The sequence below is a fragment of the Eulemur rufifrons genome, chromosome 15, assembly GCF_041146395.1.
Source record: "Eulemur rufifrons isolate Redbay chromosome 15, OSU_ERuf_1, whole genome shotgun sequence".
Lineage (NCBI taxonomy): Eukaryota > Metazoa > Chordata > Mammalia > Primates > Lemuridae > Eulemur > Eulemur rufifrons.
Genome location: NC_090997.1, coordinates 46,334,078 through 46,359,422, shown reverse-complemented (window position 1 = coordinate 46,359,422; position 25,345 = coordinate 46,334,078). Strand labels below are relative to the sequence as shown.

General features: G+C 38.2%; 1 protein-coding gene across 2 annotated transcripts; it reads left to right on the top strand.

Moving 5' to 3' along the window:
• The first annotated feature begins 463 nt into the window (after positions 1-463).
• On the top strand, positions 464-25,083 carry UBE2J1 (ubiquitin conjugating enzyme E2 J1). Of its 2 annotated transcripts, XM_069487461.1 has the most exons (8): positions 464-759; positions 6,604-6,677; positions 7,625-7,756; positions 11,661-11,745; positions 11,894-11,999; positions 14,464-14,593; positions 16,211-16,330; positions 21,774-25,083. In XM_069487461.1, exons 1-8 carry the CDS (start codon positions 729-731, stop codon positions 22,050-22,052), a joined length of 957 nt encoding a protein of 318 aa, XP_069343562.1. In that variant the 5' UTR covers positions 464-728; the 3' UTR covers positions 22,053-25,083. The 2 variants fall into 2 exon arrangements, with proteins under 2 accessions (XP_069343562.1, XP_069343563.1); XM_069487462.1 differs by lacking the exon at positions 16,211-16,330 and having other exon boundaries at positions 21,774-23,541.
• Positions 25,084-25,345: the final 262 nt, after the last annotated feature.

Below are 25,345 nucleotides of genomic sequence, written 5' to 3'. Positions count from 1 at the left end.
TTCCCCTTCTCCACTTAACTCGCTCCCTACCCCCAACAGCTACCGGATCTAGAAACAAAGCACTTCACAGACTCCGCGGTCCAGCGCGCGGACAGCCGGGCTGCGGGCAGATTTGCAGCCGGAGCCCGGAGCCCGGCGCCCCCTCAAAGCTCTTGGGGCCCCGGGGGTCCCGGACCCCGCCCGCAGAGGAGGACCGGAGCCGCTTCCGGCCAGGCGGTTCCTCCGTGAAACCCGCGAGCGCCAGGGGACCCCGGATGGTCCCGGCGGAAGGTCGGCCTCCGGGGGGCCGAGGCGACAGGGCGAGGGTGCCGCTCGCTCTTGCAGAGTGACCGACCGCCACGAAGCGACTGCCACGTCAGGACAACTTCACAAAACCCGGACGAGGGCGGGTGACGCAAGCCGAGGGCCGCGGCAGGGTTGGGCCTGCGGCCAGACCAGGAGGCTGACCTCCAGCCCGGGCGCCCGGTTCAGCGACACCCCGGCCGGCGCCGGCGCCTGCCCGGCCCTGAGGGAGGCGGGGAAGCAGGGAGGAGGCGGCGCCATCAGAAGCCCGCGCCTCACCCGCACCCTCGCCACCCCGCCCGCAGTCCGGGCTGGACTGGCCGGCGTCTGCGGAGGCTCCCTCGGCCAGGCCCAGTCTGCCTGAGCCGCGCTGAGACCTGGACAGCGGCAGCGCGGAGAGGAGGTGGCAGCAGGTCGGGAGGCCGGAGCCGGGCCAGCGACCCGCCATGGAGACCCGCTACAACCTGAAGAGTCCGGGTGAGGAGGGCTGGGGGCGGTGGGCAGGGAAGGTGAAGTGACCCTGGACTCTGGTCCCGGCGCCGCGGTCCCCTCGAGTCCGCCACCACTCGCGACTCTGCTCCCGGTTTCGCGCTCTACGCGAGACCGCCGCCTGCCCGGGAAGTGCAGGCCGCAGGGCGGGGTGGCGGGGTGGCAGGGTGGCGGGCAGCCACTGCCAATCCCCGGGGCGACTGATCAGTGCCCCGAAGCACCAGCCTCCCTTCCTTCATCTTCGTCCCATAGATCTGGGTCGTAGGCTTATCCCTAAGGACAAGTGTAAAGGTGATGTCCGTGGGTAATAGTCAACAGCCTCTTGCTCTACCTGCATCGTTATCCCTTCTCCGGACTTTTATTGGCCGTTTGAGTCACATTTAAGGATTTGGTCGTTTATATATCTATTTACAGCATTTGGGACGAAAGAGCTAAAAAACAAAACAAAACAAAAACAACTAGATGAGCCATGTACTTGAGAGCTAACCTTGATTTTTGCCAAACTGGCTAGTATGAAATTATATCTGTGTTAAGTCTTACAAATTTCCTTTCCTGCATTGAATGCTCCTGCTTCATTTACACAAGCAATCCAAACAATCCTAGCCTCAATTATTTTCTGGTGCATTATAAAGATATAAGAAAAGTAACCAGCTGTCTCAGATTAAGACAAACTTGAAATGAATCATTAGATTCCATAAATGGTGTTTATTCTATCTGTACCTTGATAAGTATGTCAGAAGGAAAAAACTCTGCAGTTCAGCTCTGAGTGATAAATCCTAGGATATTAGTGATGGTTTGACCAACTCTTGCTGCTGCTTAAAATTTCCTTCCTAAAAAGCTGCTTCTCAGTAGGAATCAGCAAGACTAGCATCCTTATGGATAGAGTTAACATTGTGAATCTTTGAATTTTTTTTAAAGGTTTCAGAATATGCAGAAATTTGAGAAAAGCCTGAGGACATTGATTGAACAGAGTTTTGTTAGCCTGAATGCCATCAGGCTAAGAAATGGCCTTAGGTAATCAAGTGTGTAGAATTGATCTGAAGGGTTTGGGGACAGGACCATAGACTCCTTTAAAAGTCTGGTGAAGTCTGTGGGTGCTCCAAGAATTACATTTATACAATTCAATTTCAGTGGGTTCATGACACCCCCCAAGCCCATCACTTAAGAACTCCAGGAAAAAAAAGATGAATAAGAGGGAGAGAAAAGCTTAATTTTTAAGCTTAGATGGTAAAATGATTGAATTATTTAGATTATGATATATTTAAATAAAACTAGTAGGGTAAAAATGTATGGTGACTCCTTGGTCACGTGGTTCCTTAGGGACGCAGAAGTACTTGGTGGAATGTCTGGAGAATAACGCAAATGTGAGTAGTAGGGCAGTTTGCAATGGATAACTGGTGGGACCAAAGAGGTTGTTGTCAGGGACGTTGCTCAAAATTGATAGGCTGTCATACCTGATATTATGATAAGCTTTTAAAAGTCTCTAGAATTTTGTACAATTCCAAAGTATGTGACCTACTGTCAGCTGGTTGAGCTTTGGTTGACATCCTTTTAGCTCTATCATAAATTGCTTCTTCCTCTTTTTGGTTTCATTTCCTCGAAGATAGTATTGCTGCTCTAAAAAGAGAGAGAATGCTTTAAAACAATTTTTTTTGTTATTGTGTGGATTATTGGAGTTCCTGGAGAAAGTGAATTAGATGAGATATGGGACTTATTGAAAATGCTGGGAGGCATAGTGAAAGTTTCATTGTTTTATTCTCCAAAGTGTGGTATTTTTAGAATAATGCCTCTGTGAAAGGAAGTGGTTAAAAACACCATCCTTTACTCTCTACCTGCTGTGGGGTTGTCTTAGAGGTATGAATGGAAAAATGAAGTAAAAACAATTAGAAGGGAGACCTTCCTGAGGAAGCTACTTAAAGTTCTAGTGGGAGCCAGTCTAGATGATGAGTTAGAGGATGGGGGCCAGAGCAGCATTGCAGGTAACTGGTTAGGGGCCAGTGTACTAGCATGTGATTAATAAATTTATTCATTTCATAGGTGGTAAAATATTTTAATTTTTTTTTTTGGAATAGACTTGTAATTGTGGACAGAACTTTTGTGTAAGGGTCATCTCGTAAGCCTCTGACTAACCTATCCATAGTTGTCTCAGGATCAAGCTCCCTGATCCTTGTTTGTCCAAGGTAGTACGGTCTTATAGTACAAAGTAGGGAGACCTGTGTATAAAGAACCTCCTTTGGCAGCTTCCTTAGAAGGTGCCTATGGACATGTGCAGCAGGTGATGGGAGTATAAGAGACGGGTACAAAGGTACCCACTACCTCTCCCAGAAGCCTAGCAATTATCCTATCCATGGAATTGGTGTCAACTGCACCTTTATGCTAATCCTCTGAACTCAGACCTTTCTCCTAAGCTGTAGATACATAGAATTTACTGGTGACTCCACATCTTCACCTAGGTTTCCCATAGATCGAAAAAAAATCTCTGCAAGGTATAAAAACCAAACGTCAGTTTTCTCTCCTCCACCAAACTTGCATCTCACCATAATATTCCATATCCCAGGAATTGACAGCACCCAGGCACTCATGGGAGTCATTTTTGATTTCTTGGTCTACTCCTTTGCTCCACCCCTGTCCTGAAGCACACATATACACATACGTGTGTGAGCACATAGAGACACACATATATCTAATCAGTTACTTTTGTCACCAGATCAATGAAAACAAAACAAAAACTTACTAGATCACTCTTCAAGTTTAAAAATTTTTGGTAGCTTCCTTGTAGCTGTGGATAAAGTTCAAAGTAAAATATGTAGCTTGGCCTACAGGGCTGCTCATGATTTGACCCTTTCCTTCTTCGCCAGACTCATAGCTCAGAGCTCCCCAGACTCATAGCTCAGCGCTCGTACTTTCCTTTGCATTTTCACCATCTATCCATTTTGCCTGAACGACTCCCCAGGTAGAGGAGCTTTTCTCATTTGCATGCCTTGGTCCTTGCTGGAACCTCTCCCTGGAATGCCTTCCCTTTAATCCATCTGAAGTTCCTGTTAATTCCTATTGTCCAGATCCTCTAGGCAGACCAAGGTGGTTCCTATATGTGCTTGTACATACTTGGTCAGTAGTACCGCATTGTGTTGTAATTGTTTTTCATGTCTTTCTCTACTCACTGTTATTGAGGGCAAGAAGCAGATCTTAGTCATTTTTCTATCTCCAACACTGAAACATTCTTTAAATAGTTGTTGAACTAATACCCTTGCAGAGTCTTTTGGGCAGGAACATCAGTCCTTAAATATTTGCTTAAGTGCCTTCAATATGGGAGCAGGAACAGGCAGTTATACCTGAGGCTCAGCCTAGTCTCTAGGGCAGTAGTTTCCAAACCTGACCAGAATAACTTGGACAACATTCCTAGTCTCCACTCCTTCCTAGGGCTGCTCAGAGATTTTTATCTGTCCAGATGGGACACTCTAGTCATTCCTCTAAGGTAGGACAAGAGAAAGTGTCCGGGAGATCTTCTTGAGGAAGCTACTTAAAACAAAGGTTTAGTGGAAGCCAGTCTAGATGATGAGGTGGAGGATGGGGGCCAGAGCAGCCTTGCAGGCTGAGGAAACACAATGTAGAAAGGCCCGGAATAGAGAGAAGGTGGAGTGTGTTCAAAGAGTTGAACAAAGCCTAGTGCCTAGAACTTGGAGGGAGAGAGTGTCTCATATATATATGTTTCTATTCCTATATAGAATAGGAATATAGCATTTATCATGCTGTTTATATTGACTCCCCACCACTATAAGCTCCCTGATGAACAAAACTGTATTTTGTTTATGGTTGAAACTGTAGAGTCTGGCACCTAGAAGGAACTCAATAAATAATCGATGATCCAGTGAATAAATCTCTGCCTATAGGGGCTCAGTTCAGAATAAAAGATGGAAAAGAATATTAATAATTATGAAGTAGGATAATGACTTAAGAACTTTTTTTTTTTTTGAGACTCACTCTGTTGCCTCAGATAGAGTGCAGTGGCATCATCATCACTCACTACAACCTCAAACTCCCGGGTTCAAGTGATCCTCCTGCCTCAGCCTCCTGCGTAGCTGGGACTACAGGTGCATGCCACCAGGCCTGGCTAATTTTTCTATTTTTGGTTGGTCTCCAACTCCTGAGCCAAATAATCCTCTCTCCTCAGCCTCCCAGAGTGCTAGGATTATAGGCGTGAGCCACTGCACCTGGCCAACTTAAGAACTTTTTTAAGTCTGAGAACCGTTGATTCAAAAGGAAGTTTTATGCAAAAGTCCTGATACATACCAAACTGATTGTATATGTGTGGGGATTGCTTCTCAGTTAACCTCTCTCCCATAACATAACTTTCTCCCCAACCTCTGTCTCTACACATCTTTCTTTTATTAGTCCCTCTACCTATTCATACCCACTTGGGTAATTCCTACTGTCTTTTCTTTCAAATGTATCTGATCCCTTTTCTCTTGTCTGCTCTAAAGTTGTTTATCTACCTGGTCCTCCCAACATCTGGTGCATATCTCTCTTATAGCGCATATTGAACTGCATCAGTGGTTTTAAGCAGAATTTTGAGAAGCATTTTCCCTGGCTTTGCCATTCCATGCCAGTATCTGACATTTTTTTAGCACCTAAAGTTTGAGAGGGTTGGGATCCAGAGCACATATCAAAGGATTGAATTTTGAGAGCCAACAGGGAAGGAGAGGGGGTGCAGATACATACAGGATGGTAGATCGTGATGGGCTTCTGAGTGCCTTCCTGCTAACAGTCATTTATTATGGAGATAAAAGGCTGTGCCATTAACCGAAAGCAGTGAAAAGGAGGAGAGATAAGAACAGGTGTGCAGTAGTCTTAGAGTGCTATGTGGAGCTAGTGAGCTGGTAGGCTTACTAGAGAAATGTAGGATCATTAGGAGGTATTATGTCCCTGTGGAGGTTGTTGGTAATGACTCTTTAATGGCATAAATGTGCCAGCCTTTATGACTTTTTTTACCCTTTCAGTAATGCTCAGTTTGGGTAGAGACACTAAGTAAGATGGTTGAGTTGGATCAGCCAGAGTTGAATTTTTTTAGGGGAGCATGAATAAAAGGACTCCTAAGAGCCAAGGATGTGGATAAAGAGAGAAGTGAATGTAGGTATGGGTGGGGTGAAGAAAGTAGTGGGCTTTTAATTAAGCTGAAGAATAATTTCAAAAAGGAATTTAATTAGGGCCTTGGAGAGAGATTCAATGAACTCAGGGGACAGTCACATTAAGTTAATGCAAAACAGTGGGTGGAAAGTCCCATGAGGTTGAGGATATAGGGGAGTTTACTGTTCACCCAGTGTGAGATCCTGAGGGCACATTTTTGTTAATATAGACATTTTAAGACAGTAGAGTCAGACTACCTATGTTGGAATCCTGTCATTTACTAGTTGTAAGACCTTGAGCAACTTATGTAATCTTTCCATGTCTCAGCTTCCTCATCTAGAAAATGGGGATAAAAATAGTACCTATCTAGTAGTGGTATTTTGAGAATTAAATGAGTTAATGTTTGCATAGCATTTTGATAAATGCTACCATATAGGAAGGATATATTTAATAAAAATTGTATCTTCCCTGTATATTAATTTTATATATAGTTCTTCAAAAGTGTGCCATTCTTCTAACGTCTAGCAACCATTTCCTTCCTCTCCCCCTCTATTATTATTATCCCATAATTAAACTCTACCATATGCTCAGTTGAACTAGTCCTCTCTACATTTTTCATTGAAGTAGGAACTTTTTCATTAGGCTTGTAAGTCTTGCTAATCAGTTAGAAAAGCATATTTTAAATGTCTCTATTTTTTTGAATTTTAGCTGTTAAACGTTTAATGAAAGAAGCAGCAGAATTGAAAGATCCAACAGATCATTACCATGCACAACCTTTAGAGGTTAGTTTCTATCTCCATATTCTTCATATGGATTTTGATACTTTAATATTTAAAACATTCTTTAAACTTGCTTTTCATTGCTTTGAGTCATTATAGATGTATTTGATGTAGTTTATTGATATATTCTATTCCCTATATTTCCTGAGTATTGCATTAGCCAGTCAGACATTTTAGAAGAAGCAGATTTCTATCCTCTGTAAAATGGGTCTCAGATGCTAAGTTGAAGATAGTGCTAGGTCTTGAGTATGAGGGAGGGGAAGTGGAAATAACCCCAGACTCTTTACAGTATGGAAAGCCAGCCCCTTGAGGAGTCTCTGCAGCTACCCTGGGCTTTTTGCACAAATGCCTCTCCCTGTCTCCAGTTTTCTCATCTGTGAAAGGAGGATATTTAACTGTGCTCAGTCAGGTTTTCATGGTAATAGAATAAAAATATAATATATGTGCAAGTTTTTTGCAAACTGAAAAGTACTTGGTAACTGTAAGATGACATTAATAGTAAATGTATTATTACTGACCGTTTATAAATAAGCTCTTATGCATCTATAAGGGTTTATTTTTAAAGATTTGTTAAAATAACCCAAATTTTTAGTAATTATTTGATTATATGATAATTATAACTAATTGATATTTTTTCAAGAATTAATTTCCAATTAAATGTTTATCTTATTTATGAATACATAACAATACTCAGAAAATTTTAATGCATTTATTTAAAAAAGATTTTAGTTTTTATGAGACATGAAAACTGGATTAAATAGCCTTTATTTATAACCTTTCCTTATTTATAACTTTTATTCTTGAGACATCTTGTGCATTAGAAACTGTCCTAGGAATACTAAAAAACATTTACTTTTTCTCACCCAGTAGTATTTCTAATATTGAGATTGATAAAAATGATCAAACTTTTTAATGTTATTGATTCCTTGTGGGTTATTATTTTTGTTCAGGATAACCTTTTTGAATGGCACTTCACAGTTAGAGGGCCCCCAGATTCTGATTTTGATGGAGGAGTTTATCATGGGCGGATAGTACTGCCACCAGAGTATCCCATGAAACCACCAAGCATTATTCTCCTAACGGTAAGACATCTTGGCTTGTGGCTTAACTCTTCCTGGTAGCTGCAAAATATAGTCAGCATACTCATTTTCACTGGGAAATAAAGTGGAACATTATTATAGTTTTGCCTTTGGGGTCCAGGCCCTGGAATTGCAATTTTTTTTCCTCCAATATAATTCCTAGGAAGCTGAGACACCTGAGAAATGCTAAAGATACTAAGGAATGTATAAATGTCATGGCATGTTTGTTAGGATTCAGTGAATTAATGTATGCAAAGTGCTGGGAACACAGTCTCTGGCACTTATTGTGGTAAGTACTCTATAAAGTGTAGCTAATGTTACTGTACCTTGTAGTCACATCATCTTCAACTTCCCATCTTTCTTACACTTTTCTTTCGTTTCCTATCTTTACAATGAGAATAATGATACCTGCCTCTTTGAATGTATGTGGGATTAAGTGTAAATATCTTATTGTATAGTTCTTGGAATAGGGCCTGACATAGAGTCCTCAATAAATGTTAGCTATATTATTACTATTTATATCTCAGAATTTTTCTCCATTTGTACATACTTTGTCTTCATATGAAGGAAAAATATTGATCTCATTCCTCTCTTAATTGCTAAACTTTTCCTTCCCTTAATGCCTTTAATTTATAAATATGTTTAATTCCCTCCTAACCTTGAAAAAAGCAAAAACAAACACAAAAACCTTTTTGTATATGTTACCACTATAAGCTGTTCCTGTTTTTCTCTTTGATAACCTCCACAGCATCCTTACTCCAGTTTAGCTGCTGTCTGGCCTCCACACATAGCACTCTGATAGAACATGCTTACGACACCAATCTCAGAGACCAGTTTGAGAAATCTCACTGCCTCTTCTCAGTCTTCACTCTGCTCCATCTAAGCTAAACATCTAACTTGCAAGGTAGCAAATGGTGAAATAAAAAGGTGTTCATCAATAAATTCCAAATTAGACCCGAGACCCAGCACCTGTGCACTTAATGCCCACTGACCATGCCTGAGGGTGTACCCCGGCCACCTTCCTGAAAACGTTCGCAGCCAGCCTCCTAGCCATGTGCATGGGGGTCGAAGTGGTGCACAGGTACTACTCACCAGACCTGAAATTCCACCAAAGCCTAGAGAACTCAAAACAACCTTGGGGACTGAAAGAGAGACAACATAAACCTCAAATTTCTCAGCAATAGTAACTTAAATACAACTATGTCAAGAATTCTGTGAATAATATTGTTTTACATGTGCATTTTTAAAAAATTTATTGAGTATGGCCGGGCGCGGTGGCTCACGCCTGTAATCCTAGCACTCTGGGAGGCCGAGGCGGGTGGACCGCTCGAGGTCAGGAGTTCGAGACCAGCCTGAGCAAGAGCGAGACCCCGTCTCTACTAAAAATAGAAAGACATTATATGGACAACTAAAAATCTATATAGAAAAAATTAGCCGGGCATAATGGCGCATGCCTGTAGTCCCAGCTACTCGGGAGGCTGAGGCAGTAGGATCGCTTAAGCCGAGGAGTCTGAGGTTGCTGTGAGCTAAGCTGACGCCACGGCACTCACTCTAGCCTGGGCAACAAAGTGAGACTCTGTCTCAACAAAAAAAAAAAAAAAAAAAATTTATTGAGTCAAACTACTTGTTCTTAAGCACCTAGTCCAATGCTAAGTGCAAGAGGAGATGTTCAGTACATTGAAATTTAATTATGATTTGACCATTTTTCTTGAAAACTGCCAAAGTACATATCATCTGCTTTTTGAATGTGATTTGGAAGATATTTAGTCTTGAATATCATGTGAGATAGAGTGTTTGCAGGGATACTATATGGGTTTTCTTGATTTAATGTAAATCAACAGTAAAATCATTTTAAAGCAAACAAAAAAAATTCTCAATTAAGGCTGCTTTTACTTATATTTGGTATAATGGAAAGAGCATTTGTTTTAGAGCCAATAGACCTGGATTCTTATCACTGTTCTTTCCATTACATCATGGCCAGTTTACAGAATGTCTTTGAAATTCAGTTTTCTCATCGGTCAAAAGGAATGCTGTGTATGGCAAATATAATCACACTATAAAGTTCTTGGCATATAGAAACTGCTTAACAAGTATTAGGTGATACTGAGAATTGTTAATGCTGGCAGTAGGGCTGGAGCAGGGTTAGAAGTCACTTCATTTAGTTGCTAGGTCTTGGAGAGAGCCAAGTGGCCTGGGGGGAGGGGCTGGTGCCTGGGGAACCTAGTGGGGTGGACAGTAGGTAGCAGCAGCTCCTTACCAACAAATACAGAAATATTTCAATAGTTAATCAATAGTATGGTTGTGTTTACCGCACTGGCTAAGAATCACCTCTACCCTTCTGATATTCAAAACTGCACTCTTTCTGGTTCACTTCCTCTCTTTTGAAAAATCTTCTCCAACTTTCATTCAACAAATACTTTTAGACATATGTCATGTACCAGGCCCTGTGGGTGCAGCAGAGAATAAGTCAAAGTCTGTGCACACATGGAGCTTATATTCTAACTTCATTTCTCTTCTTCCTCACCCTTCCCCTCAATATGGATAATTCTACAAGTTCAGACTTCAGCTGTTTTATTTCTATGAAATGGCTTCAGTGATCACTTCTGAAGAGAGGTACCAAAGGTATATATATGTCTTCTTCTGACGTCAGCGTACTGACATTTCTACCTGCCTTTTAGACATGATCAATAGCTTTCCTTCCAGCTGAGTGCAGTGGGGAGTGCCTGCAGTCCCAGCTATTTGAAAGGCTGAGGTGAGAGGATCACTTGAGCTAGGAGTTTGAGTCCAGCCTGGGCAACATGGCAAGGCACCATCTCTGAAAAGAAAAAACAAAATAGCTTTCCTACCAAAATATAAGATCCAAGTCCAAAATTGAAATAATTATTTCTGATCTTCTTCTGTGTTCCTATCTTATTAAATACATCATTCTTCTGAAAATCGCTCTTCTCTCAAAGCCTTTCTCTCCATGCCCTTCCTCACCAACATCTAATTAGATGATAGTCAGTCCTTAGATTTTATCCTCGCCTCTTGCATGTCGTCTCTTTTAGATTAACTGAGCTGGGGGGCAGTGGCTCATGCCTGTAGTCCCAGTGACTTGGGAGGCTGAGGTGGGAGGATCACTTGAGCCCAGAAGCTCGAGGCTGTAGTGAGCTATGATTGTACCACTGCACTCCAGCCTGAGGAACAGAGTGAGATCCCATCTCTTTTTTGTTTTTTTTTTGAGACACAGTCTTGCTCTGTTGCCCTGGCTAGAGTGCCATGGCATCAGCCTAGCTCACAGCAACCTCAAACTCCTGGGCTTAAGCGATCCTACTGCCTCAGCCTCCTGAGTAGCTGGAACTACAGGCATGCGCCACCATGCCTGGCTAATTTTTTCTATATATATTTTTAGTTGTCCAGATAATTTCTTTCTGTTTTTAGTAGAGATGGGGGTCTCACTCTTGCTCAGGCTAGTTTCGAACTCCTGATCTCGAGCGATCCTCCCACCTCGGCCTCCCAGAGTGCTAGGATTACAGGTGTGAGCCACCGCGTCCGGCCTGAGACCCCATCTCTTAAAAAAAAAAAAATTCTTAACTGAGCCTAGCTCTATACTAGGCACAGGGTAGGACATCAGTAAATCTTTATATGTTAATTATTTATATTTCAGTTGTGTAACTAAGTTTCAAAAAGGTGCTATAATACCTTCTAAAAACAGTTGTAGTATTCATTTAGCATCCAACAAATATTTTTGGAGTGTTTATAAGAGGACAAAATTCTTTGCTCCCTTAGAGGTTATGTTCTTTTAAAATTCTTTTTAAAATAATATTTAAAATTATTATTTATATATAAATTATAAAAATATATTTATACCTTAAAAGTATAAAAACATTACACATATAATTTTTAAAATGCATTGTTTATTCCTAAGGCTAATGGACGATTTGAAGTGGGCAAGAAAATCTGTTTGAGCATCTCAGGACATCATCCTGAAACTTGGCAGCCTTCATGGAGTAGTAAGTATTAATCTATTATAAATTTAAATCTCTTAAATTTTAGTCAATTCATAGTTATGAAGTATAATACCCTCTTTTTTCTCTTTCCAGAGTAAACCCAGTTTCTTTTATAAAGCAACTTAGATTGACGTTTACTATTTTCTTTCAGTAAGGACAGCATTATTAGCCATCATTGGGTTTATGCCAACAAAAGGAGAAGGAGCCATAGGTTCTCTAGATTATACACCCGAGGAAAGAAGAGCGCTTGCCAAAAAGTAAGTTTTGTATTTCATTCTTTGTTAAGGTCCGAAAACTATTCTGGGTAATGGCTATTAGGAGGTAGGCTCTGTCTCTTACTATGTGATTTACTTTCTGAGTTACTGTGGCCATAGGGTCTGACCTTAGCTTTGCTATTTTAGAAATTCAGTTGTACTAATTTCCTTGGGATGACCAGAATCTAAATAATTGATTTCATGCTATATGGTTTTAAAAAGAAGTTGGGACTATTCCACTATGATTGATTTTACTACAATGGGAGATACATTCTCCATGAAAACAATACTGGTCATTTGTCTCCACTTGGATGGTATTATAGATGGAAAAGAACCAGAGTGATTATTTATATGTAGTGTTCCACAAGATTGAAAACTCCTTGAGAGCAGAGAAGGAATTCACTTTATCCATCTTTGTATCTACAGTATCTAGCTCATAACAAGTACTCAATAAATGATCTGCAATAAAGCAAAAGAGATTTTCTTTATCAAGTTTTGATTGCCCAACTTGAGGATTGGTATTACCTTCTCTGTTTTTTTCCAGGTGCATTTTTGTCTATGAAACCAAGATCAGTAATTCAATTCAGGGTGTCTTCTCTTTGAGTAGTGCTGAGGTCCAATTCTTAATTTTGATATTTTTCCTGTTGTAGAGCCTGCTGCCTACCATGCTTCAGACATAGTTTATTAATTAAATTATAGCACATTTTACCCTAGCACAGTCCACAGTAGGCCCTGCACAGATGTTTTTTAAATCAAATAGACTTTTTTAGCATCTGGAAGATTTGGTAGACTGCTTGGTCTCATCAGCAACTTTTCTTTTTAAACCTTATTTCTAAATTCTGGTGATATACCTTACTATTCTTCACAGATAACAATATGTACTTTGAATATATAGTATTTGTTTTTATTTGATTTCCTATGTTAGTGTTCTATCTTGATACTTTTATCCAGTTGATTTCATGTAAAAGGTAAAAAAAAAGAACTTGGGTTCTTCTTCTTCTAGGCTTCTCAGTGTATATGTTCTAGGTTCTCAGTCTATGATAGAGAAGCCTTTTTAAAAATGATTTTACATTCAACCATGGTAGCATACTACACCATGCTTATCTAAATTAATGCATTTAAAATAAACATTCTCCTTTATTTCATCTGACTTCTCAGTTAAAAGTGAATACATTTTAAGGCAGATAATTTGTGCACAACCAATTCTCAAAGGGGTATGTATGGATAACAATGCTGCTTCTGGTGAAACAAAAAAATCATTTATTGCACTGGGTGCAGTGGTTCACTTCTATAATCCTCGAACTTTGGGAGGCTGAGGTGGGAGGTTGCTTGAGGCCAGGAGTTCAAAACCAGCCTGGGCAACATAGCATGAGACCCCATCTCTACAAAAAATAAAAAAATTAGCGGTACATGGTAGTGCACACCTGCAGTCCCAGCCACTAGGGAGGCTGAGGCAGGAGGATCACTTGAGCTCAGGAGCTTGAGGCTGCTGTGAACTATGATGATACTATTATAGTCCAGCCTGGATAACAGAGTGAGACCCTGTCTCAAAACAACAACAACAACAAAAAACTAGGAAAAAATATCATTTATCATCAATAAATACTAAATTAGTGCCACTTTTCATATATTTTGTTTATGTTATGCTGTTTTATAAATTTAAATAGCATATGCTTCAAGACCTAAAGCTTTTGAATTGTATTGAAGTAGAAGTACTATAAAAACAATTTTTTTTAAAGTTCAACAATGTAACAATATGTATTTCTACATATTATTCATATTTATTTTCAGTAATTCAAATCCTCATAGCACTCCTATGAGCTTTAGGGTAGCTTTATCTGGAATGCAAAGGGAAAAATGAAAAAACAAATATATCTTAGGAAATAGTCTAGTTAGCAGGTTTATCTTGAGTCTCTACTTAATATAATCAGTGATAGCTGCAGTATTTGGATTCTCCATAAGTTTTCCGAAGTCTTCCAAGTTGTACTGCTATTTAGATGAGTAGGATTTGTGAGTTTTTTTCCTAGATATATCTCTAAATTCTATTTTTAATTGGCTTCTTTACTGCTTTACATATGTTTCTGCTAAAAGATAATTTAAGTTTTGTAATGGACTTTTTTCACAGGCTTAAAAATAGGCTTGTTATATTTGATCTTGAGGACAATGTAATAAACAATTTATTTTGTCATTGTGTAGATCTACAGCTTATTTTTCTTTAGTTTATTGAAAACATGGACTCTAAGCCCTGTATTTTTTGCCAACCTAACTTACATACTTGTCTAAGGACTATAGTTATTGGCTTAACTATAATTTGCAGTCTAATTTGCTGCATGTAGATGAATGTGATGTGGAATTGTCCAGTGTTCTTGTCTTTTAAATTTAATGATTCAGCATTTGAATGTCTCAGTAAGAGGGATTAACATTCAGCCATTTGATTTAGTCTCATAAAAAAATTGTCTCCTACCAGATCACAAGATTTCTATTGTGAAGGATGCGGCTCTGCCATGAAGGATGTCCTGTTGCCTTTAAAATCTGGAAGTGATTCAAGCCAGGCTGACCAAGAAGCCAAGGAACTGGCTAGACAAATCAGTTTTAAGGTATTATAAATTCCTAAATAAATTCTAATTGTGTAATCCTTTTGTTTACTGCTAGATTCTATTATAGATAGAAAGGAAAGCAATATAGTTCTATTGCAATAAAATTTTATAAATAAATTTTTCTTATTACAGAACTCATAATCTACATTCATAAAGGCATTATAGCATAGTGTTTAAAGCTTAGACTCTGGTACACAATGCCAGGGTTCAAATCCCAACTTAGTTGCTTATTAATAGTATGATGTCAGACATATTAACCACTTTGTACCTTGTTCTCATCTGTAAATAATAATGGTACCCATGACATCGGATTAACCGAGTTAATACAAGCAGTACATATGTTGCATTTAGAACTGTCCCTGGTGCTTAATAAATTCTAGCTATTATTATAGAAAATATAGATAAGCAATAAGAAGAAAATGACAATCAACCATAATCTCATCCTGAAGAAATAACTACTGTTAATATTTTGGCTTATCTCCCTTATATTCCTTTTTTCTGCATGTTTCACCCAAATATAGGAGTATATAGTATTTTAATACTTTGAGTATTGAATATTTAATTATTTAAAGTGTTAAGTAGGCTGGGTGAGGTGGCTTATGCCTGTAATCCTAGCATTCTAGGAGGCTGAGGCAGGAGGATCAATTGAGCTCAGAAGTTCGAGACCAGCCTGAGCAAGAGCGTGATGCTGTCTCTACTAAAAATAGAAAAAATTAGCTGGGCATGGTGGTGAGTACCTGTAGTCCCAGCTATTTGGGAGGCTAGAGGATCACTTGAGTCCAGGAGTTTAAGGCTGCAGTGAGCTATGATGATGCCATGTACTCTAGCCAGGGCAATAGAGTGAGACTCTCAAAAAAAAAAGAAAAAAGTTAAGTATTTAAGACTTCTGGAACTTAATTACCTTAAAAAAAAAAAAAAAGTCAGCCTGCATTAAGCAACATGCTACCTCCACCTTCTCCACTTCTTACATCCTACTGTCTTTCCGGGTCCAGTTCTTGGAAGAAATTTTCTCTCTGTTTTATTAAAGTGTCTGGAAGAGGAGGTACTCAATAAATGTTGATTACTTTCTTCCTTCTGAGGATTCCTATTACATTTAAAATTGTTCTCTGAAAATCTTAGGATCACATATGTTTTGTACATCAGAATTTTTCAGATTTTAGAAAATATCTTACCCATACCATATATTAAATAGCCCACAGTGGGATCTAGGGCAGTACCTCATAATCAAATTCATTAATATTTTCTCAGCAAACCTGGGAATATTTACATTAATGTGGGATAAAGACTATTCATAGTTTCACATCAGTTCATCAGACTTGCCTAAAAGTCACCAAAAAGCTTTTAGTTTTGGGAGCATTTTAGAACTGTAGATTATGAACGATGGGTATTGGTTTTGTCCCTCACCAGGTAACAGCTTTTAGGGAGCAGGGATTGTCTGTGCCTCTTCCTACAATACCTAGCACAGTGTTAGACACATGAGTGCCCAGTGCTTAACTGACTAATAGTAGATATTAAACTAGCAGTTAAAATAAATTCAAGAACCTGACTTCAGCAGGTTGCAGATTATTCTGTATGTTTCTTTTTGTAACACTACTCTTGGGTGTATCTTATTTATAGGCAGAAGTCAATTCGTCTGGAAAGACTATCGCTGAGTCAGACTTAAACCACTCTTTTTCACTAAATGATTTACAAGATGATATACCTACAGCATTCCAGGGTGCTACGGCTAGTACATCGGTATGGCTCTTATCTTTTAATATATATGTATATCTATATCATTATTATTATTTGGAATAGGAGGAAGAGATCCCTAGATCAAATATCTGAAAATTTTGGTTCTCCTAACAATTAGATTCTAGCCTAGCTGTCTGTCTAATGAATTATATTATGTTGAGCAAGTTATTCATGCTTTCTGGCTTGTTTTCTTTTTTGCTAAATGGCGCTGGACTAAATAACTTTTAAGTCTTATTATCCCTCTAGAATAATATGATTTCTCTGAAAAGCCACTTTCAATATAGTGCTAGACTCTGAATAAAACAAAATATACCTATGTTAGCCACTTTCTCAATAGACACTATCTTTGGCAGCTTTGTTAAGCTGTATTAAGGTACTGACTTAAAGACCTAGAGCCAAACATGTGCCTTACACTTGCTGTGTACCATATAGTAGCCACTAGCCACATGCAGCCATCTATATTTAAATTTAAATTAATCCAAATTAAAGAAAGTTTCAAATTCATTTTTTCAGTCACACTAACTACATTTCAAGTGCTGTATAGCCACATGTGGCTAGTGGGTGCCATACTGGACAATGCAGATATCGAACATTACTATCAATCATAAATTTCTGTTGGTGACGACGTTACCTTGCACATAGTGAGTGTCCGGTAAATAATTGTCGAATAAAATAATAAATGAATACTATGGTTGTTGTTAGTTGTGCCCTGACCCATTGTCTAAAAAATTGGTGAGCCTAGGTGATCAGAGAGATTGAATAAAAAAATATGACTAGATTGGTGCTAAATAATTAGGATTATGGGGAAAAATAATGACTTTCCTTTCTGCATACAAAAGATGAACTGTCTTTTGGTGTCTTTTTGGTAACAGATTGTTTTGTTAAGTAGTCACATATTTCCCCCCCACCGCACCTCCAGTTTATAGATGATTTTAAAGGGTTGGGAAAATTGAAATAGAAGCTGGACAAGTACAGATTTGCCCTTTACCTATCAATAACTTACTATAAAGTGGGACTGAATAGTCTTGAGTAGGTCTCTCCTATCCAGAGAATGAGTAAGTAGGCAGAGAAAAGTAGGTTGAAAAGAGCAGGGGAGAGGGTGACACTCCAGGGGAACTAAAGATGGAGGTATGAGAAAAAAGTATGTCGGGATGAGTACAAATCATTTTTATGTGATTCCAATGTACTTTTATAAATTGCAGAGGAATATAATGAATGAATTTTGAAGTCAGTATATGTTTTAGTTTGAAATATTAAAAATCTCTGATTACTTTTCATTTTTTGTATTCTAATTATTTTTATTTCATAAATAGTTTTTAAAAATAGAGCCATTCTATTACAAAAAGGAAGGTGATATTTTCTTTTCACCTATTAGGACAGTCTCCTAATATTTGTGATTCATATAAACCTTTTGTGTATTTTAAATCTGTCAAGTCCCCTTGTTACATATTCCAGTTATGCTTATTCCAGTTATAATTTATTTTGTAATTATTTATTGTCTATTTCACTTCCCAGAATATAAGTTCCTTTGAGGGTCAGGACTCTTTTTTGACTTCTCCACTGCATCCCCAGTGCTTGGCTTAGTGCCTTGGGTATATAGTAGGTGATCGGTACATATTTGTTGATTGAATGAATGAACCTCAGGATTGGCACTTTTTAAAAACACTAGGAATACAGTTAAAGAAGTTTAAGTAAATTAGAGTGTACAAACAATAATGTTACTATTACAGTAGGATTTCTCGCTTTGATCTTAATGTACATGAGACTTAGAATTCTTTTTCATAGGTATAGGTCATTAATTGAGACCAATTTTGGTTAAAATACTACTAAGCAATAAATTGTCTGCAATTGCTGGTTAAGCTTTTAATTACATTTATATATAAACTATCTCAGAGTATGATTATATAATTTGACCACTATGGAAGTAACTGAAACCTGGTTTTTGCTAGGGGTGGTTGCTTTACATGCAGGTGTAAGAAAAATTCACTGAAATGTTACGCATCAAATCCCAGAAAAAGTATGGGTTTTTTTTAGCCTGGAGGTGGGGGGCAAGAGATTGCCAAAAGTCTAATAAATACAGCAGATAACATCAGGCCATCTGTTGCTTTTTGATGCAGATTTTTTAGCTATGTAGAATTGGAAGAAATACTGATGGCAGTTTTATGTTCTTCCAGTCTGTCAGATTTTCCCCTTTTCCCGGGGATTAAGGTTCTGAATAAGCCATTCCATTTTATGTTAAAAAGCAAACACAAAACCCCCTCATAGATGCTGGTTATTCTGGGTTATAATAGAAAAATTGATATGTATTACTACGGACTTAACAATGACTGTGATTGTTTTAAATATGAAAAATTTTAGAATTTTATAATATCAAGGCATTAGATTTTAGTCAGTGATATACCATCCAAAAGGCATCTGAAACATAGGAACCTAATTAAAACATTATATCTATATGAATATTTTATATATGTATGTACTAAAATATCATCGAGAGTCAACGTTTTAAGGGATTGTTTTTCTAAGTGTGTTAACTGTACTAATAAAGGGCCAAAAAGCTGTCCTAAGTAAAGTCATGACTTTTTTTTAACCTAAATATCGATGCCTCCAAATGGATATTTTAATAGTAACAATCTTAATAACTGATATTTAGTATGCAATTATGTGTCCTAAGCACTTTATATCATTATCCCATTTAATAGCCACTGAATTGGATATTCTCCTTGTACAGAAGAGGGAGCTGAGTCTTGGATTAAATAACTTGCTTGGGGTCACACGTCTACTTAGTGGCAAAGCTGGCCTAGTAATAAGCCTCCCTGTTTTGGTCAGGTTTATGGGCAGGATAATGTTCTCCCCTTAAACAAATGGATAAAATATATTTGTAACGTGTATAACATGTATAACATATTTACAACATGTTTAAAATAAAAGCTTTAATCTGAGTCAACCTTTTGTGCTAGTTTTTGGATTGATAGCACCATCATGTTTTTTATTTTCCTTACGAACCCATTTCTCTTTAATACTTGAGTAGTTTTACTCTATTAAACACTTTCATCTTCTTGGCTGAGCTATCGGAAGAATAGGAGATTTCAAATGCAATGTTTCTGTATTGGCTGCCATAACTCACTTCAACTCAATGAGTCTTAACTCACTATATGATGCCTGTGATGCATCATATTGTGAGCAGCTTTGTGTATCTGTTCTCTTCAATGAGCAGATTGCTCCTGGGAGTCCCAGATTATAGAAGTCCAAGTTCAAGTATAAGCACTAACCTTTATTTTTAACTCAGAGTCAGTAGTTCCTTTCTACCTCTGTATTTATGGATCACTACATTTGAGTGATTCCAAAGGATAGTTTTAAGAAATTCAGATTATTTAAGCTTTTTTTTTTTTTTTTTTTTGAGGCAGAGTCTCGCTCTGTTGCCTGGGCTAGAGTGCCATGGCGTCAGCCTAGCTCACAGCAACCTCAAGCTCCTGGGCTTAAACAATCCTTCTGCCTCAGCCTCCCCACTAGCTGGGACTACAGGCATGCGCCACCATGCCTGGCTAATTTTTTTTCCATATATATATTTTTAGCTGTCCAAATCATTTCTTTCTATTTTTAGTAGAGACGGGGTCTCGCTCTTGCTCAGGCTGGTCTCGAACTCCCGACCTCAAGCGATCCTCCCGCCTCACCCTCCCAGAGTGCTAGGATTACAGGTGTGAGCCACCACGCCTGGCCTTATTTAAGCTTTTTAATGTTGAAATGAATATCAGATTTAAAATGGAAGTTTTTCTACACGTAACTTAGATCAGCAGTTTTTTCCCCATAATGTTTATAGCTATTACTAGCACAAAGCCCATCCTCTTACCATTTTAAAAAAGTAATTGAATTACATTCTGTGATTATTTTTTCTTCTGAATATTTAAATTTTCTCTAATGTAAAGTATTTTAAATGTTTCATACTTAATAAGTTTTTTAGGTTATTCTGAATAAAACATTCATTCTTTTTTTTTGAAAGAATGTATATTGGCAATAATGTATAATCAGTATACAGTTACTTTCAATAAAAGAATTAAAAATCATTGAGTTAGGCCGGGCGCGGTGGCTCACGCCTGTAATCCTAGCACTCTGGGAGGCCGAGGCGGGTGGATTGCTCAAGGTCAGGAGTTCGAGACCAGCCTGAGCGAGACCCCGTCTCTACTAAAAATAGAAAGACATTATATGGACAACTAAAAATCTATATAGAAAAAAATTAGCCGGGCATAGTGGCGCATGCCTGTAGTCCCAGCTACTCGGGAGGCTGAGGCAGTAGGATCGCTTAAGCCGAGGAGTCTGAGGTTGCTGTGAGCTAAGCTGACGCCACGGCACTCACTCTAGCCTGGGCAACAAAGTGAGACTCTGTCTCAACAAAAAAAAAAATAAATAAATAAAAAAAATAAAAATCATTGAGTTAGTAGAGATAAAATGAGGCCAAGCGAGGTGGTTCATGCCTATAATCCCAACTTAGGGAGGCCAAGGTGGGAGGATCACTTGAGCCCAGGAGTTCAAGACCAGCCTGGGCAACATAGCAAGACCTTCTCTAAAATACATACGTACATATTTTGTAGAGCTTCCCGGAATATGCCATCACCATTTTTTTCTTACCTATAAGTCATATTTAAGATTTTGAATGACTTGGAATCATATTGTGGTTATGTTTTAACTGACCAGTCATAGGCGATAGAAGCAGTTGTCATCCTATGCTTCATGGGAAGCAAGCAGTGGGCCAACATAGAGGATACATGGGGTCACACACAACTACCTCCAAATTTTTCTCAGCACATACCCAGGGAATTCTTGACAACAAAAAGTATTCAATGCTAAGTAAAAGATACTTCTGGACTTGTGTTCAATTCATTTGACAGGAATTGTGAGAAAGGGTAAGCCTGGTTTGAAAACCACGTGAGGAATGTACTGCCTGCAATATTTCTTATGCTCTATTGATTGTTGGTGGAAACATATGGATACAGTAAGATAACCTGGGAAGAAAACTAGTTTTTAAAAGGTACACAATTGAGAATTGCCCTTTTTGCCATTTAGAATAGCTAATTTTCAAGCTGAAAGTGGAAATCACTTTTTACTTACTCCTTGGATCTCCCGAAAGAAGGGAAGCCCCCAGATGCTTAGCAGATGTTGCCAGAGTTGCTTCTGAGGCAGAGTAGAAAGCCATCCATGGAGAATGTAGGTAAAGGCTTTCTTTGTCTTACTTGTTGCTGTTAAATTCCTCTTCTACATAGTATGTATCTAAGTTGTGTTGCTGGCTTATTCAGGAGGGTGATTTATTAGTCTCAGCATTCAGATAATTCTTGATAGTTATGCCCTTAGTCATATTTAGCATTCTGAGATTCTGTGTATTCTTGAATAGATAATAAGTACATGTATAAATTTTCCTTGCCAATTTCAAATAAAATTTCTTAAAATTTCCTAGTATGGAGTCCAGAATCCCTCATCAGCATCCTTTCAACAACCTACCCAACCTGTAGTTAAGAATACCTCCATGAGCCCTCGACAGCGCCGGGCCCAGCAGCAGAGTCAAAGAGGATCATCTACTTCACCAGATGTAATCCAGGGCCAGCAGCCAAGAGACAACCACACTGATCATGGCGGATCAGCTGTACTGATTGTCATCCTGACTTTGGCATTGGCAGCTCTTATATTCCGAAGAATATATCTGGCCAATGAGTACATATTTGACTTTGAGTTATAATATTGTTTTGTGACTTAAGAGCTGTGACTCAACTGCTTCATTAAACAGTCTGCATTGGGTATAATCTAAGAATTGTTTACAAAAAGATTATTTTGTATTTACCCTTCATTCCTTTTTTTGATTCTTCAAAGTTCAGTATAAATATAGCTAGACATTCAGACTATTTCCAGCAGCGTGTCCTGCTTACTTTAAGGAACTGGAAATCAAAGTTCCTTGTCTCATTATTTGATCTGCTTTACCGAGAAATAATTTATTGTTAATAATTTATTTCTCATGCCTCAGCTTCTTTTTATGTAAATTTGTGAACTTTTCTGTGTAGCCCTTGGAAATTTTTAGATAAAAGATGATGTTTTAAGTTCCAATGAGTATTACTAATGACTCAATACCATTTATTGAGTACTTTGTTTCTACTTACATAGAATGGTACAGGGATAGAAGAGTTGAAAAGGGAAAGCAAAACTCTTCAAGTAGCTTTCAGTCATTCATAGGAGATATGCTGGTATTGCTCATTCTGTGACTTAGTGTCCTAAACATTCTTCAGTGAAAATAACTATATTTCAGTCAAATGTTTATGAGGAAATGAGATCACATATTTGTTATCGGATGTTACTTGAAGAGGGAGTACTTTGTAACCACTTTGATATCCTGTTATCCCTCCTCTCCAATATGCACACAAATTTAAAAAGAAAGACAACAATTTGCCACAGATCCTTATTTTAAGGAAGAAAGGGTCCATGCCGGGAAATCACCTGGTTTTCCAGAAGTAGGAGAATCTTAAGATTTGAATGTTTGCTCTGCTTTGAATTGTATGTCTTTGAGATGTATTATATGCCTAGCTTTGTAATCACTATAAATTTTAATTCTAGGAATATGCATAATGTTGAAATATTTCATGTACCATTTTAATAGAAAAGCTCAGGGCCCAAGCAACAGTGATAGAAGTAGAAAAACCTTTACTTAGAATTGTCTACCTAATTAAAGCCCAAGAAAGAATTTTCAGAGGAAAAATCAATATATAACTTAGTGCTAGCTAGTTCCACAGACTCTAATAGATAATTTTGTCATCATAATACCTGTGAGACTGTATAATCACAGGAAAACATTGCTTTCAGCATGTTCAGGTAGCAGCATTGAGAGTACTCTTGATGGTATTGTTAATGAAGATTCAATTTTAAATACAGGCAGTCCCTAGCTTTCAAATAGGTTATGCTCTAAAAGTACATTTATAAGTTAATTTTTTTTTACAAGTCAAACAATGTTGTAAATGGTATTTAGGTTATAGACCAGTCCATAAAAGTTAGCCCATGTGTATCTTTAATAGTTTGGGGGAGGGTATTCATAAAGTCCTTATGTGGTTTTAACTAACTGAAATTATGGGGCAAGATAGAAAGAATTTGTAAAATCATTTTAAAGGCAAATTTAATTTTTACTCCCGTTTATGAGACTTTGGTTCTATTAGCTAGCAAACACAATTTGTTTTCATAGCCAGTTTTCCTTTATGTCTACACCTAAGATAGGAATATATTGTATATTATTATATAATACAGAATTGTCTTAAACTTTAATAAATTAGCATTTTAAAGGTTTACAGATTGTTTGTTATATCTGTAGTTAAAGTTGGTAAAGTTTAAAAAAGCCCAAGGACTTTATGAAGACCTCATATGTCAGGAAAATTATAGATTACCATTTTATAACTTTATAAATTATAAATGCATAAGAAAATGCATTCTGAAGTCTTGATTTGGAATATAAGATATTAGAAATGTTGGTTTGTTGGTCAGTGGTCTTCAAGCAAGAGGTCACCAACCCAAGTGGGAAGACCAGGTAGTGTTATCACCTGAGCAGAAAGAAATCTGCACGCCCTCAATCTATGCTGAGATTAATCGTGTGCTAGAAGCAATCTTCCCTCCATTTCCTCTCAGTCATACTTGAGCCAGCCTTGGATCTATGTGATCTTGCTGCATGTTTCCATGGGGTACACTTACACATTAAAGTTAAGCAAAGAAGATTCTGCACCGTGCAGATCCTTCTCTGTCTGCTTGACTTCTCTTCCCTTACTGACAACTAACTGGCCACCTGCTTGTTTGTGTTGGGATTGTTTTGGCACCTGACAAACCATCTCAAAGTGGCACAATTTCCTTCTTCCCTTTCACCTCACACATGCTCCCTAAAAATCCTTAAGTTGTTAATGTGAACCACAGTGTGGGGTTAAATGAGCAAAATTGATCTTTGAGGCCTTTCTTACTCAACGAGCCACTGAGCGGCTTCTTCAGAAAACTGTTATTTTAAATCCCTACATTTTCCCTTAATTCCAGCATAAGGCCAAAACTGTATGTGTATTCTGGTAGGTAAAGGCTTAGGACTCTGTCTTCCCCTAGTCCTCAGATCTAGGTAACTCATGGCTTTTTCTTTGAACAACACAGCACACGACCACATATCAAGGTAGTTAAAATAGCATGCTTAAAAAAATAGTTTGTTTCACCTGTAACTGTTTAGGCCAATGAACCTTTCAAATTTTATGTAATGCGGGGCTTTTATGTAGCACTTTACTTTTTCATGCTGCTTATTGTTTTATTCTACTGAAATAAATGAATTTCATCAAGATTCTCAACTAATTTTTTTTAAAAACTTCGAAAATTATTGATCATTTTGACTCTGGAAACACAAAATTTTCTATTTCAGAAGAATAAGAACTCTTTTTGTTATTCTGGGCTGTGAATAAACTTTCTGTTATCTTGAGACCATCCATTTTTATAGACAAGAATCCATAAGTAAACCTCACACATGGGACTTACTTGAGCAAAAACCTAGGCTGAAATACTGAAAAGCCTATATTGTTTTATTACTTGCAAGTAAGTATATGAAAAGTGAATAAATTTGTGAACCTGACTTTAAAAAGAATAATGCGTACATTAATATGTACTATTAAAGCCTTTGTGGGAGGCTGTGTGTTGCTCAAAAGCTGTTTGGAGTCTCTTAAAGAGTTGCCTTCAGAACTAGTTTGAGCTGCTCAATAAAACCAGTGTCTTTAACCCTTTATACCTTGTTTTTGACCAGACTGTATTCTTTATGTCATCCAGTCTTGTCTCCTGTCCATTTCTCTCGCATCTTTCCACTTTTCTTCATGCCCACTGCCACTACCCTAATTAGCCATTAACTCTTCTGAATCAGTGCAGTAGCCTCCTAAAAGGTCTCCAGTCTTGCCCCACTCCTTGCACTGCAGCCAGTCTTATCCAACACACAGACTTGATCCCTTCTCTTCCATTGCTCTTAAGATAGGCCCAAACCCTTAA